The sequence below is a fragment of the Branchiostoma lanceolatum genome, chromosome 11, assembly GCF_035083965.1.
Source record: "Branchiostoma lanceolatum isolate klBraLanc5 chromosome 11, klBraLanc5.hap2, whole genome shotgun sequence".
Taxonomy (NCBI): domain Eukaryota; kingdom Metazoa; phylum Chordata; class Leptocardii; order Amphioxiformes; family Branchiostomatidae; genus Branchiostoma; species Branchiostoma lanceolatum.
Genome location: NC_089732.1, coordinates 2,671,055 through 2,687,447, shown reverse-complemented (window position 1 = coordinate 2,687,447; position 16,393 = coordinate 2,671,055). Strand labels below are relative to the sequence as shown.

The 16,393-nt window shown below is 43.2% G+C and overlaps 1 protein-coding gene across 1 annotated transcript; it reads left to right on the top strand.

Annotated features, from left to right (window-relative positions):
• Positions 1-3,743: 3,743 nt before the first annotated feature.
• Positions 3,744-15,948, top strand: LOC136445083 (IgGFc-binding protein-like). Its single transcript, XM_066442940.1, has 28 exons — positions 3,744-3,828; positions 4,220-4,291; positions 4,729-4,842; positions 5,238-5,351; positions 5,748-5,861; positions 6,832-7,070; positions 7,338-7,478; positions 7,691-7,839; positions 8,018-8,301; positions 8,479-8,681; positions 8,790-8,859; positions 9,267-9,505; positions 9,755-9,895; positions 10,109-10,257; positions 10,436-10,719; positions 10,897-11,099; positions 11,208-11,277; positions 11,685-11,923; positions 12,173-12,313; positions 12,526-12,674; positions 12,853-13,136; positions 13,314-13,516; positions 13,625-13,694; positions 14,102-14,340; positions 14,590-14,730; positions 14,943-15,091; positions 15,270-15,553; positions 15,731-15,948. Exons 1-28 carry the CDS (start codon positions 3,744-3,746, stop codon positions 15,946-15,948), a joined length of 4,788 nt encoding a protein of 1,595 aa, XP_066299037.1.
• Positions 15,949-16,393: the final 445 nt, after the last annotated feature.

Sequence of the window (16,393 nt, the reverse complement as noted above, 5' to 3'; positions counted from 1 at the left end):
ACAGAGATGAACATAATAAAGTGCAAATTATGCTAATTAGGACCTCATTTGCATAACTCATGAGGAAAATCTATATTTGCAGTGTTTTCCATTATCAGACTCAAATACATGTAACATATGTAGTTTATGGCAAGTGGAGCATCAGCTGATACCAATTATGCAAATAAATTCCTAATTTTTATCTCTGCTTTAGGGTCCCCGTCGGACTCCTGCTTTGTCTCATCTTCGTGCTCTATGTGGCTCCTGTCGACGGAATAAGCAGTAAGTCGGGAGATTGTTATCTTTGAATACGAGAATGTATCACCTACTTGTGCCAACAATCTGGGTATGAGATGGTATACATTCTATTCTATAGATAAATTCATGTACACTCTAGAAGGAGACATCCTTACTGTGTTCACATAGGTAAATATATCAAAGAATTAGGAGGTTAAACTAGACATGTTCAATTATTATCTCCATGAAAAATGGAGATATAGTTTTGGGTGTGTCTGTCTGTGTGTGTGTCTGTGTGTGTGTCTGTGTGTCTGTGTGTATGTGTGTTTGTGTTTCCGCACTACTGTAGTCAGCATAACTCAAGAACCTCTTGATGGATTACGATGATATTTGGTATGTGGGCAGGTGTTATGAAGCCGAAAGTCAATGTTGATTTTGGGCCCCCTGGTATGTGACCTTGGTACTGCAGCAGAACTTCCGTTTTTGTATCTTTTGACCTGGACGTGCTATGGTCTTAATTTTTGGGTGGCAGATAGCTTGTGATGTAATAAAGAAGTGGTGTAGGTTTGGGGCCCCTAGCAGCTTGCTCTGGAACTGCAGTGGCGTTATTGTGAAAATCTTCTAAGGACAAAAACTGAACAAAGGGACGACGGATTTCCATGATATTTAGTATGCAGGTAGCTTAGACAGGGATGTACACAATGATGTGCAAATTATGCTAATCAGCACTAAATTTGCATAACTAATGAGGAAAATCTATATTTGCAGTGTTTTCCATTATACGACTAAAAAAAATGTAACATATGTAGTTTATGGCAAGTGGAGCACCAGCAGATACCAATTATGCAAATAAATTCCTAATTTGCATAATTAATGCAAAAGTGCCAGAATTCATCCAAGTGGAAAATGATAGGACTGACAATATTGCATCATGTCTAATATTAGATAAAGGTGTTTATGACCAAGCATATATTATGTAAATGTGTAAGTCATTTGCATAAACAGAATAGTTCATGGAGATATGAGGTCGCGGAACCCTTGTTTATACACTTCAACGTTGGTTAATCATTTTGTATCCCATTGTTTGTTGTTGCATGTAACAGTTATAGGTGTAGAAGACCTTACAAAAGTCGCTGTACTTTTGTTGTGTCAATAAAGATTGTTGTTGTATGTGGTAACATTAGGCCACAGCAAGCAAAATGTATGGATGATATCCTTTGCAGACTCCAAATTAAATGCGATAGGCGAAAAAAAACAAGATGGATGAAAATACACAAGATGGCTACATTTTCAAAACAGACACCATAGACATTGTAACAAGAATTGGAGCAACATAACATGGTCACTGTGAGCCAACAAGTCTTGTCCTGTATTCAGGAGGTGTACAAGGCTACCACACTAGCAGTCACTTCTATGGCTACTGAACTAGTTTCACTTCTACATGTACAATCAATGCTACCACAGGACATAATTTCCCATATTTGGTACTACATTGTCATGTTAACCATCTCTGGAGGGAACAATTTTTTTTCGTCACAATCAGTTTGAAATTACTGAGCGCGCTGATGTCATTCATAGAATTTACATGCTGTGGCCTTATGAACGTTTGCTCCATTCACCCTTGTGTAATAACAGACCAAAAGTCTCATTTTCTGTTTGCCATGTTGTACTTTATCTTTATGTCTTACACGAATTAAATGTGCACGTTTCTACCTTGCAGAAAGGTGTAAGCCATTGGTGTTCAAAGATACGACAAGTGTTTGCGACCAAGCTCCAAATGGAGCAGGGCGATACCGCAAAGGGACCGTCTGCATGTTTGACTGCAGGGAGGGATGTGTGAAGGACACAGGAAATAGACGGAGGGTTTGCAAGGTCAGGGGAAGGTCAAAATGGTGGATTGGTGGACGCGGACTTAAGTGCCTTTGTGAGTGTCGAACTTTCAAATACATATCTGTACAATAGTATGAGCGTCCGGTAGAATTCATATTCCAGTGAATTTTCATTATTAAACAATGGTTGCTTGCCTTTATGTATATGATTTACATTTATATACATGAACCGAGACGCGTTGAAAGTTTTGACGTTGCAACCCGCGGCATCCATGCCAAACATTGCATATAGCTAGTTTCCTTTACTCGTAATGTTTTTCTACCGTACTTGAGGGTTAGAGGGGATCTTATCAAGCATTTTCCATCTACACAGGCAACCCTTGTAACGGTGCCCCCAGCCACCCCGAAGGTTACACCAGTGATTGTGATCCAGCCCAGCCCTCCTACCCAGCCGGCCACGTTTGTAACTTCACCTGTCCGGACGGATACGTCAAGACGTCCGGTGGGAGGACACTCTGCAGGAACGGTCACTGGAGGGGAAACGACCTAGTGTGTGAAGGTACCTTACTAAACTTCTGTTTTTAATACTGAACTTCTGATACTGCCGTAATAGTGATGAATTAAATGACAGAGGTGTGAATCGTACATTTTATGCATTTATAAAAAGAGTTCCAGGACACATCGATCTAACAATATAATATTACCTACCTAGCTTGCATAATATAGAACTGATGATAGTTACCTTTACCAAACTTACAAATGGCAAAATTTGAAATAACTATGATCATTTCTACTTCAGAGATTATCACTGTTTCTCAATAGTAATGCAATTTAAGTCCACCAGCAAAATTAATATCCATTCATTGTCTTCTTTATTCAGATCAAATATGTTACAAGTTAATTACACGTATACGTAGTATGTTAAAGTCCTATCCTTTGTCTTGATATCATGGTTGCTATAGCTAGTATTCCTGTCACATAATATAAGCCTGGTGATGTTTTGGCCTAGCTACTAGATGTGTTACTAGTATTAAATTTTACCAAAAAAAACTCTTCAAACTCAAATGAAATCATCAGACGTTTCGTCGCAATAGATTTTCAAAATGTTCAATGTCATTCCGACCATATTGACATAATTTGATGTATGCTGTTGCAGAGATAGACGAATGTGCCTCTGATCCCTGTCAAAACGGCGGAACTTGCGAGGATGGGGTTAACGGCTACAACTGTATTTGTGTTCCTGGCTATGAAGGAACTCACTGTGAAACGGGCAAGTTTTCTCATTATAGTATTTATAGCTGTCTTATCGTACACGAGAAATTTTCCACGACACGATTAAAATAAGTGTTCATTATGTTACATTTTGTACTGAATTACAATATCCAATTGGAAATGGAACTGCCTACAACAAGACCAGAGCCCTTTAATTTGCGGCAATTGCAATAGAATATTTCTTTACTACTGATTTTCGACGGCGAAAGTTAAAAAAATATGTTTCTGGCCATTTCTCTTTTAAGAAGTAAATGATCATTTGGTACCGAAATATTTGCAAACGAGAAAAGAAGCTGAAATGAAATTGTCAGACGTTTCGTCGCAATTCACATATAAAATGTTGAACATCAATGAAACCATTTTTTGAAAATACCTTCTTGCATGTCGTTGCAGACGTAGACGAATGTGCCTCTGACCCATGTCAAAATGGCGGAACTTGCGAAGACGAGGTCGACGGCTACACCTGTATTTGTGCTGCTGGCTATGAAGGAACTCATTGTGAAACGGGCAAGTTTTCTCATTATAGTATTTATAGCTGTCTTATCGTACACGAGAAATTTTCCACGACACGATTAAAATAAGTGTTCATTATGTTACATTTTGTACTGAATTACAATATCCAATTGGAAATGGAACTGCCTACAACAAGACCAGAGCCCTTTAATTTGCGACAATTGCAATAGAATATTTCTTTACTACTGATTTTCGACGGCGAAAGTTAAAAAAATATGTTTCTGGCCATTTCTCTTTTAACAAGTAAATGATCATTTGGTACCGAAATATTTGCAAACGAGAAAAGAAGCTGAAATGAAATTGTCAGACGTTTCGTCGCAATTCACATTTAAAATGTTGAACATCAATGAAACCATTTTTTGAAAATACCTTCTTGCATGTCGTTGCAGACGTAGACGAATGTGCCTCTGACCCATGTCAAAATGGCGGAACTTGCGAAGACGAGGTCGACGGCTACAACTGTATTTGTGTTGCTGGCTATGAAGGAACTCATTGTGAAACGGGCAAGTTTTCTCATTATAGTATTTATAGCTGTCTTATCGTACACGAGAAATTTTCCACGACACGATTAAAATAAGTGTTCATTATGTTACATTTTGTACTGAATTACAATATCCAATTGGAAATGGAACTGCCTACAACAAGACCAGAGCCCTTTAATTTGCGACAATTGCAATAGAATATTTCTTTACAACTGATTTTCGACGGCGAAAGTTAAAAAAATATGTTTCTGGCCATTTTTCTTTTAACAAGTAAATGATCATTTGGTACCGAAATATTTGCAAACGAGAAAAGAAGCTGAAATGAAATTGTCAGACGTTTCGTCGCAATTCACATTTAAAATGTTGAACATCAATGAAGCCATTTTTTGAAAATACCTTCTTGCATGTCGTTGCAGACGTAGACGAATGTGCCTCTGACCCATGTCAAAATGGCGGAACTTGCGAAGACGAGGTCGACGGCTACACCTGTATTTGTGCTGCTGGCTATGAAGGAACTCATTGTGAAACGGGCAAGTTTTCTCATTATAGTATTTATAGCTGTCTTATCGTACACGAGAAATTTTCCACGACACGATTAAAATAAGTGTTCATTATGTTACATTTTGTACTGAATTACAATATCCAATTGGAAATGGAACTGCCTACAACAAGACCAGAGCCCTTTAATTTGCGACAATTGCAATAGAATATTTCTTTACAACTGATTTTCGACGGCGAAAGTTAAAAAAATATGTTTCTGGCCATTTTTCTTTTAACAAGTAAATGATCATTTGGTACCGAAATATTTGCAAACGAGAAAAGAAGCTGAAATGAAATTGTCAGACGTTTCGTCGCAATTCACATTTAAAATGTTGAACATCAATGAAGCCATTTTTTGAAAATACCTTCTTGCATGTCGTTGCAGACGTAGACGAATGTGCCTCTGACCCATGTCAAAATGGCGGAACTTGCGAAGACGAGGTCGACGGCTACACCTGTATTTGTGCTGCTGGCTATGAAGGAACTCATTGTGAAACGGGCAAGTTTTCTCATTATAGTATTTATAGCTGTCTTATCGTACACGAGAAATTTTCCACGACACGATCAAAATAAGTGTTCATTATGTTACATTTTGTACTGAATTACAATATCCAATTGGAAATGGAACTGCCTACAACAAGACCAGAGCCCTTTAATTTGCGACAATTGCAATAGAATATTTCTTTACTACTGATTTTCGACGGCGAAAGTTAAAAAAAATATGTTTCTGGCCATTTCTCTTTTAACAAGTAAATGATCATTTGGTACCGAAATATTTGCAAACGAGAAAAGAAGCTGAAATGAAATTGTCAGACGTTTCGTCGCAATTCACATTTAAAATGTTGAACATCAATGAAACCATTTTTTGAAAATACCTTCTTGCATGTCGTTGCAGACGTAGACGAATGTGCCTCTGACCCATGTCAAAATGGCGGAACTTGCGAAGACGAGGTCGACGGCTACACCTGTATTTGTGCTGCTGGCTATGAAGGAGATCATTGTGAAACAGGCAAGTTTTCCCATTTCAGCTGTCTTATCGTACAATGCGTTATTAGATTAAACCGTACTTGCTCTCTGGATTGTACTATTGTTGGCAATTCGTATTCTCCAAGCAGAGGTATCGATCGGGGGTTGGGGGGTCGTGGGTAGATGGTAGTAGTGGCCGATATTTTTAACGTCTTCCTCACTCCGGGAAGACGTTAAAAATCCCGGCCACTACTACCCCCTCGATCTAAACCTCTGCTTGGAGTATAGGCAATTCGTATTTTCCTAGAACAATCGGAGAGTGAAACTCGTTGCCACTAAGTACAGTAGAAGCATCCTCATTAGACAGCCTTAAACAATGCATGTAGCTATACATGCGAAGGTTAGATGTGACAGGTCGTTCGGTGTAATATAACCAGCTGCTCCCGCAGCGCGTGCCTGCGAAGCTGGTGTGTTACGCCGAAGGTCGGTTATACCGGCTATACAGATACAGATACAGTTCAACTTTTCATAGCCTTAGAGAGATCACTGCTTCAGGCCAGGACTGAACTGTAATAAATGTTGTACATTACGCTGTAACGTTTCGCGTTGATTTTTAGTTCACGTTAAAGAGGTCATCGTGAAAACCAGAAACATAAAATCATGGCAAATATTTCCATTCTTAAAGCATTCTACGACATGTTCCTTGTTGCAGACATTGTCGATTGCAGCTCTAATATGCATGACTTGCATCGATGAAGTTACGGATACACCTGTAATTTGTCTGCTTCGTACAGGGTTGAGTGTTTAAACGTCGCCCGCTGGAAACGAGCATTGATCTTAAGAAACCGTTGGATTCAAATGTCTTCGATTCTATCACGATCAATGCACGAATGCAAGGCATCCTGAACCTACCTGGCAGTGTGTCTTGCTGACTGTCTTGAAGTAACGTAAGCTCAAGGATATTTTCTTATCGTTCTTTAAATACATCTTCTTCCCTTGATTTCCCTTGCTAGGCGAGGCATGCTGCACGGCATCAGGCGATCCTCACTACTACCTGTTCGACGGAGGCGCCCACCACTTCCAAGGACCATGCAGGTACACCTTAGCCAAGGACTGCGGCAACAGCAGCGACTTTAGCGTGACAACTCAGAATAGACAACTCCCTCATAATCCAACTGTTTCTGCCGTGCGTGAAGTATTCGTGGAGGCACACGGCTTCGTGGTAGGAGTTCACCAAGGAAGGATTGTCACTGTGAGTGACGGACTTCTTCGTCTTTGCTTTAGAAGAAAGTTGTGATTATTATGTAAAAACAACGCACCCATTGAACAATATCTTTCTGCTGTAACGACATATTTTATTGCCTTGAAATCATTTTGTACCTGGAATTACATGATAGCAATGCAAATACATTAAACAAACTAAATGTTGTAACGATGCTACAGATGAAGCTACCACAGATGAAGCTTGAACACATCGCTGCTCATCTTTAGAGACATGCATTGTTCTTTTAATAAATAGGTGGGCGGACCGCCGGCATACTCGCTCCCCTTCACCCTGGCAGGCGGTGCGATCGATGTCAGCCTTAGCGGGTGGTCTGTCCGGGTTCTCCTGACAAACTTCAGCGTGGAAGTCTTCTACGATGGCTCTCACTCAGTCAAGGTAAGCGGATCTGGATAAGATTATAAATTGGTATCCAAGATGATGGATTCACGTCAACACAGATGGCGACTAAGAACCGGCAGTGCGTTGATCAAGGCGAATAAGAATAGACTCCATTTGTAGATTCCATTGCTACAAAGCACATCTTACCTGTCAGAAGATATCTTGGCTGGAATGTAAGAATAACTTCTTTAAACACCATTTTATTGTAGGTTAAGGTTCCGAGCGACTACTGGGGCCAGATGTGTGGCCTTTGCGGTAACTACAACGGCGACACAAGTGACGACTACATGACACCAGACGGAACCATCGTCGGAGACTGGACCACTTTCGGGAACAGTTGGATCACAGATGATGAGACGTGTGTTCTTTTTCTTAATAAGCACTGATTGACTGCTTCGACTAGAAATCACGGGGTCTATCAGGATAATGCCAAACATGGTGCTATGGGGCGTCCCTTTTTAGAAGTAGGTAGAAACATGGCACGAGGACTATGTTGATTGTTCTAACTGTTGTTCTGACGGAATTTTGTCCTCCAGTTGTCCCGGAGGTATGCAGCCAACTCCACCTCCCCCTTGTAGCGACGCCGTACGAGCTGCCGCTGAGTCGACTGACAACTGCGGGCTGCTTAAAGATTTGAACGGCCCGTTTGCTGTCTGCCACGGCACCGTGGATCCTGCACCTTTCTTCAACGACTGTGTCTTCGACATGTGTGCTTGGAACGGGAACACCATAGGACTTTGTCAGAACCTGGAGGTCTACGCCGACGCCTGTCGGGCAGCTGGCGTGGCGCCGTTTTCCTGGCGGACAGAAGAGCGATGTCGTACGTTGTCTGTTGGCAGTGTTGCCATGATACATGTTTCCAATTTTGATTGGCATTTTGCATTGGTGACTTTTACAATTGAGCGCTTTCTATCTATTCTCATGTTTTTTTTAACCATTCGACTGCTTTCATCCCAGTGGTATAGCACTTTTTCTTTTTCTGTTTTGTTCTTAACAGCCAGAGACTGCCCACCGAACAGCATGTACTCTACATGCGTCAGCAACTGCCCTGCGACCTGCCCGAACCCCAACGCCGAAGAGGAATGTTCCCGCGGCTGTGGAGAAGGCTGTAAATGTAATCCTGGCTTCCTTCTTAGCGGACAACAGTGCGTTCCACAAGAGCAGTGTGGCTGCACCGACGATGCAGGTCGTTATTATATGGTCAGTACAAGTTCATCGACCTTTTTTCGTGTATCTAACTTTGGCAACAACGATACATGGAATGCCGCGTGTAATACATGTATGTTCCAATGTTCCAAACCCCTATAGCTGGGAGAACGCTGGAGAGAGGATGGAGAGAACTGTGTCTGTGACGCGGGAAATGTCATCACATGTGTTGGTGAGCAGGACATTTTGAAGTCTCATTCACGTTATTCTGTCGGCAAACATTCATTGGAAACATGTGCTCATGCGTAGTATTCCTCTACTGGACAGTGCGTTAAATAATGTAACGAACACTTTACCCGGACAGAAAAATACACGCACCGAATTTCGGCTGATTTTCTGAATCAAAACGTATGATATAGGTCTTTAGATTAGTTTCTATTTTCAAGCCATATTTCAAGCTTTGCAGCATATCCTACATTAGATATTCTCAGAATGTTATGCCCATAGTATCCATGTATCCTGAACCTTAGCAGCAGCATGCCTATCTGACTGTCTTTCAGTAACCCAATTTAAGCTTGAAATGTACCTATTTTGTTATGTTTCTTAAAAATGCTGTCTTCCCTTGATTTCCCTTGCTAGGCGAGGCATGCTGCACGGCATCAGGCGATCCTCACTACTACCTGTTCGACGGAGGCGCCCACCACTTCCAAGGACCATGCAGGTACACCTTAGCCAAGGACTGCGGCAACAGCAGCGACTTTAGCGTGACAACTCAGAATAGACAACTCCCTTATAATCCAACTGTTTCTGCCGTGCGTGAAGTATTCGTGGAGGCACACGGCTTCGTGGTAGGAGTTCACCAAGGAAGGATTGTCACTGTGAGTAACGGACTTCTTCGTCTTTGATTTAGAAGAAAAGGGTTATCGTGGAGTCGTTATTATTACTCTGCTGGTACGAAATATTTCATTGCTTTGCTAGCATTTTGTACCTTGAATTACACGATAGCAATGCAAATACATTGAATAAACTAAATGTAGTAACGATGCTTCAGATGAAGCTACCACAGATAAATCTTGAGCACATCGCTGTTCATCATTAAAGAAATGCATTATTCTTTCATTACCAAGGTGGGCGGACCGCCGGCATACTCGCTTCCCTTCACCCTGGCAGGCGGTGCGATCGATGTCAGCCTTAGCGGGTGGTCTGTCCGGGTTCTCCTGACAAACTTCGGCGTGGAAGTCTTCTACGATGGCTCTCACTCAGTCAAGGTAAGCGGATCTGGATAAGATTATAAATTGGTATCCAAGATGATGGATTCACGTCAACACAGATGGCGACTAAGAACTGGCAGTGCGTTGATCAAGGCGAATAAGAATAGACTCCATTTGTAGATTCCATTGCTACAAAGCACATCTTACCTGTCAGAAGATATCTTGGCTGGAATGTAAGAATAACATCTATAAAACACCATTGTATTGTAGGTTAAGGTTCCGGGCGACTACTGGGGCCAGATGTGTGGCCTTTGCGGTAACTACAACGGCGACTCAAGTGACGACTACATGACACCAGACGGAACCATCGTCGGAGACTGGACCACTTTCGGGAACAGTTGGATCACAGATGATGAGACGTGTGTTCTTTTTCTTAATAAGCACTGATTGACTGCTTCGACTAGAAATCACGGGGTCTATCAGGATAATGCCAAACATGGTGCTATGGGGCGTCCCTTTTTAGAAGTAGGTAGAAACATGGCACGAGGACTATGTTGATTGTTCTAACTGTTGTTCTGACGGAATTTTGTACTCCAGTTGTCCCGGAGGTATGCAGCCAACTCCACCTCCCCCTTGTAGCGACGCCGTACGAGCTGCCGCTGAGTCGACTGACAACTGCGGGCTGCTTAAAGATTTGAACGGCCCGTTTGCTGTCTGCCACGGCACCGTGGATCCTGCACCTTTCTTCAACGACTGTGTCTTCGACATGTGTGCGTGGAACGGGAACACCATAGGACTTTGTCAGAACCTGGAGGCCTACGCCGACGCCTGTCGGGCAGCTGGCGTGGCGCCGTTTTCCTGGCGGACAGAAGAGCGATGTCGTACGTTGTCTGTTGGCAGTGTTGCCATGATACATGTTTCCAATTTTGATTGGCATTTTACATTGGTGACTTCTACAATTGAGCTCTTTCTATCTATTCTCATGTTTTTTTTAACCATTCGACTGCTTTCATCCCAGTGGTATAGCACTTTTTCTTTTTCTGTTTTGATCTTAACAGCCAGAGACTGCCCACCGAACAGCATGTACTCTACATGCGTCAGCAACTGCCCTGCGACCTGCCCGAACCCCAACGCCGAAGAGGAATGTTCCCGCGGCTGTGGAGAAGGCTGTAAATGTAATCCTGGCTTCCTTCTTAGCGGACAACAGTGCGTTCCACAAGAGCAGTGTGGCTGCACCGACGATGCAGGTCGTTATTATATGGTCAGTACAAGTTCATCGACCTTTTTTCGTGTATCTAACTTTGGCAACAACGATACATGGAATGCCGCGTGTAATACATGTATGTTCCAATGTTCCAAACCCCTATAGCTGGGAGAACGCTGGAGAGAGGATGGAGAGAACTGTGTCTGTGACGCGGGAAATGTCATCACATGTGTTGGTGAGCAGGACATTTCGAAGTCTCATTCACGTTATTCTGTCGGCAAACATTCATTGGAAACATGTGCTCATGCGTAGTATTCCTCTACTGCACAGTGCGTTAAATAATGTAACGTACACTTTACCCGGACAGAAAAATACACGCACCGAATTTCGGCTGATTTTCTGAATCAAAACGTATGATATAGGTCTTTAGATTAGTTTCTATTTTCAAGCCATATTTCAAGCTTTGCAGCATATCCTACATTAGATATTCTCAGAATGTTATGTTTATAGTATCCATGTATCCTGAACCTTAGTAGCAGCATGCATTTCTGACTGTCTTTCAGTAACCCAATCAAAGCTTGAAATGTACCTATTTTGTTGTGGTTCTTAAAAATGCTGTCTTCCCTTGATTTCCCTTGCTAGGCGAGGCATGCTGCACGGCATCAGGCGATCCTCACTACTACCTGTTCGACGGAGGCGCCCACCACTTCCAAGGACCATGCAGGTACACCTTAGCCAAGGACTGCGGCAACAGCAGCGACTTTAGCGTGACAACTCAGAATAGACAACTCCCTTATAATCCAACTGTTTCTGCCGTGCGTGAAGTATTCGTGGAGGCACACGGCTTCGTGGTAGGAGTTCACCAAGGAAGGATTGTCACTGTGAGTAACGGACTTCTTCGTCTTTGATTTAGAAGAAAAGGGTTATCGTGGAGTCGTTATTATTACTCTGCTGGTACGAAATATTTCATTGCTTTGCTAGCATTTTGTACCTTGAATTACACGATAGCAATGCAAATACATTGAATAAACTAAATGTAGTAACGATGCTACAGATGAAGCTACCACAGATGAAGCTTGAACACATCGCTGCTCATCTTTAGAGACATGCATTGTTCTTTTAATAAATAGGTGGGCGGACCGCCGGCATACTCGCTTCCCTTCACCCTGGCAGGCGGTGCGATCGATGTCAGCCTTAGCGGGTGGTCTGTCCGGGTTCTCCTGACGAACTTCAGCGTGGAAGTCTTCTACGATGGTTCTCACTCAGTCAAGGTAAGCGGATCTGGATAAGATTATAAATTGGTATCCAAGATGATGGATTCACGTCAACACAGATGGCGACTAAGAACCGGCAGTGCGTTGATCAAGGCGAATAAGAATAGACTCCATTTGTAGATTCCATTGCTACAAAGCCCATCTTACCTGTCAGAAGATATCTTGGCTGGAATGTAAGAATAACTTCTTTAAACACCATTTTATTGTAGGTTAAGGTTCCGAGCGACTACTGGGGCCAGATGTGTGGCCTTTGCGGTAACTACAACGGCGACACAAGTGACGACTACATGACACCAGACGGAACCATCGTCGGAGACTGGACCACTTTCGGGAACAGTTGGATCACAGATGATGAGACGTGTGTTCTTTTTCTTAATAAGCACTGATTGACTGCTTCGACTAGAAATCACGGGGTCTATCAGGATAATGCCAAACATGGTGCTATGGGGCGTCCCTTTTTAGAAGTAGGTAGAAACATGGCACGAGGACTATGTTGATTGTTCTAACTGTTGTTCTGACGGAATTTTGTCCTCCAGTTGTCCCGGAGGTATGCAGCCAACTCCACCTCCCCCTTGTAGCGACGCCGTACGAGCTGCCGCTGAGTCGACTGACAACTGCGGGCTGCTTAAAGATTTGAACGGCCCGTTTGCTGTCTGCCACGGCACCGTGGATCCTGCACCTTTCTTCAACGACTGTGTCTTCGACATGTGTGCGTGGAACGGGAACACCATAGGACTTTGTCAGAACCTGGAGGCCTACGCCGACGCCTGTCGGGCAGCTGGCGTGGCGCCGTTTTCCTGGCGGACAGAAGAGCGATGTCGTACGTTGTCTGTTGGCAGTGTTGCCATGATACATGTTTCCAATTTTGATTGGCATTTTGCATTGGTGACTTCTACAATTGAGCTCTTTCTATCTATTCTCATGTTTTTTTTAACCATTCGACTGCTTTCATCCCAGTGGTATAGCACTTTTTCTTTTTCTGTTTTGTTCTTAACAGCCAGAGACTGCCCACCGAACAGCATGTACTCTACATGCGTCAGCAACTGCCCTGCGACCTGCCCGAACCCCAACGCCGAAGAGGAATGTTCCCGCGGCTGTGGAGAAGGCTGTAAATGTAATCCTGGCTTCCTTCTTAGCGGACAACAGTGCGTTCCACAAGAGCAGTGTGGCTGCACCGACGATGCAGGTCGTTATTATATGGTCAGTACAAGTTCATCGACCTTTTTTCGTGTATCTAACTTTGGCAACAACGATACATGGAATGCCGCGTGTAATACATGTATGTTCCAATGTTCCAAACCCCTATAGCTGGGAGAACGCTGGAGAGAGGATGGAGAGAACTGTGTCTGTGACGCGGGAAATGTCATCACATGTGTTGGTGAGCAGGACATTTTGAAGTCTCATTCACGTTATTCTGTCGGCAAACATTCATTGGTAACATGTGCTCATGCGTAGTATTCCTCTACTGGACAGTGCGTTAAATAATGTAACGAACACTTTACCCGGACAGAAAAATACACGCACCGAATTTCTGCTGATTTTCTGAATCAAAACGTATGATATAGGTCTTTAGATTAGTTTCTATTTTCAAGCCATATTTCAAGCTTTGCAGCATATCCTACATTAGATATTCTCAGAATGTTATGCCCATAGTATCCATGTATCCTGAACCTTAGTAGCAGCATGCCTATCTGACTGTCTTTCAGTAACCCAATTTAAGCTTGAAATGTACATATTTTGTTATGGTTCTTAAAAATGCTGTCTTCCCTTGATTTCCCTTGATAGGCGAGGCATGCTGCACGGCATCAGGCGATCCTCACTACTACCTGTTCGACGGAGGCGCCCACCACTTCCAAGGACCATGCAGGTACACCTTAGCCAAGGACTGCGGCAACAGCAGCGACTTTAGCGTGACAACTCAGAATAGACAACTCCCTTATAATCCAACTGTTTCTGCCGTGCGTGAAGTATTCGTGGAGGCACACGGCTTCGTGGTAGGAGTTCACCAAGGAAGGATTGTCACTGTGAGTAACGGACTTCTTCGTCTTTGATTTAGAAGAAAAGGGTTATCGTGGAGTCGTTATTATTACTCTGCTGGTACGAAATATTTCATTGCTTTGCTAGCATTTTGTACCTTGAATTACACGATAGCAATGCAAATACATTGAATAAACTAAATGTAGTAACGATGCTTCAGATGAAGCTACCACAGATAAATCTTGAGCACATCGCTGTTCGTCATTAAAGAAATTCATTATTCTTTCATTACCAAGGTGGGCGGACCGCCGGCATACTCGCTTCCCTTCACCCTGGCAGGCGGTGCGATCGATGTCAGCCTTAGCGGGTGGTCTGTCCGGGTTCTCCTGACAAACTTCGGCGTGGAAGTCTTCTATGATGGCTCTCACTCAGTCAAGGTAAGCGGATCTGGATAAGATTATAAATTGGTATCCAAGATGATGGATTCACGTCAACACAGATGGCGACTAAGAACCGGCAGCGCGTCGATCAAGGCGAATAAGAATAGACTCCATTTGTAGATTCCATTGCTACAAAGCACATCTTACCTGTTAGAAGATATCTTGGCTGGAATGTAAGAATAACTTCTTTAAACACCATTTTATTGTAGGTTAAGGTTCCGAGCGACTACTGGGGCCAGATGTGTGGCCTTTGCGGTAACTACAACGGCGACACAAGTGACGACTACATGACACCAGACGGAACCATCGTCGGAGACTGGACCACTTTCGGGAACAGTTGGATCACAGACAACGAGACGTGTGTTCTTTTTGCTAATAAGCATTGATTGGCCGATTCGACAATAAATCACAGGATCTCTCAGGATAATGCCAAATATAGTGCTATGAGGCGACCCTTTTTAGTCTTTCGTAGAAACATGGCATGAGGAATAAGTTGATTGTTCTAACTGTTGTTCTGATGGAATTTTGTCCTCCAGTTGTCCCGGAGGTATGCAGCCAACTCCACCTCCCCCTTGTAGCGACGCCGTACGAGCTGCCGCTGAGTCGACTGACAACTGCGGGCTGCTTAAAGATTTGAACGGCCCGTTTGCTGTCTGCCACGGCACCGTGGATCCTGCACCTTTCTTCAACGACTGTGTCTTCGACATGTGTGCGTGGAACGGGAACACCATAGGACTTTGTCAGAACCTGGAGGCCTACGCCGACGCCTGTCGGGCAGCTGGCGTGGCGCCGTTTTCCTGGCGGACAGAAGAGCGATGTCGTACGTTGTCTGTTGGCAGTGTTGCCATGATACATGTTTCCAATTTTGATTGGCATTTTGCATTGATGACTTCTACAAATGAGCTCTTTATATATATTCTCATGTTTTCTTTAACCATTCGACTGCTTTCATGCCAGTGGTATAACACGTTTTCTTTCTGTGTTTTATTCTTAACAGCCAGAGACTGCCCACCGAACAGCATGTACTCTACATGCGTCAGCAACTGCCCTGCGACCTGCCCGAACCCCAACGCCGAAGAGGAATGTTCCCGCGGCTGTGGAGAAGGCTGTAAATGTGATCCCGGCTTCCTTCTTAGCGGACAACAGTGCGTTCCACAAGAGCAGTGTGGCTGCACCGACGATAAAGGACGTTACTACATTGTCAGTACAACTTAATCCACCTACCTTTTTTTTGTGTATCTACCTTTGTTTTAATACAAAGAGTGGACACACCAGACTTTCACCAGGCCCTCTGCCATTTGTCATGTTAACCAGGATCCGAAGGCTCGGAGCATTGATTAACCTTTATTGAGGCGTGACGGGGTCGATACCTACTTCCATCCACGTTTGAGCCACTGCTCATGTTACACCTTCGTTAGATCACGTGCTATAAGCAATCAGGTCATCGAATATTGTAACGAAAACCAGGGGGCCAGTTGAAAGTGTAGTCAGTCCATTCTTCAATGTTGGAAAAAATACCTTTCTCATTTCTTTTTTTATTGGGCAAACCACATAAATTTCAAACCCGGTCTCAGACTATATCAAGGCTAAGGCCAATATACACGAATCAAGATTTCACATCCTACCACTAATTATTTACGAAATGAATATAGTCTGTCCT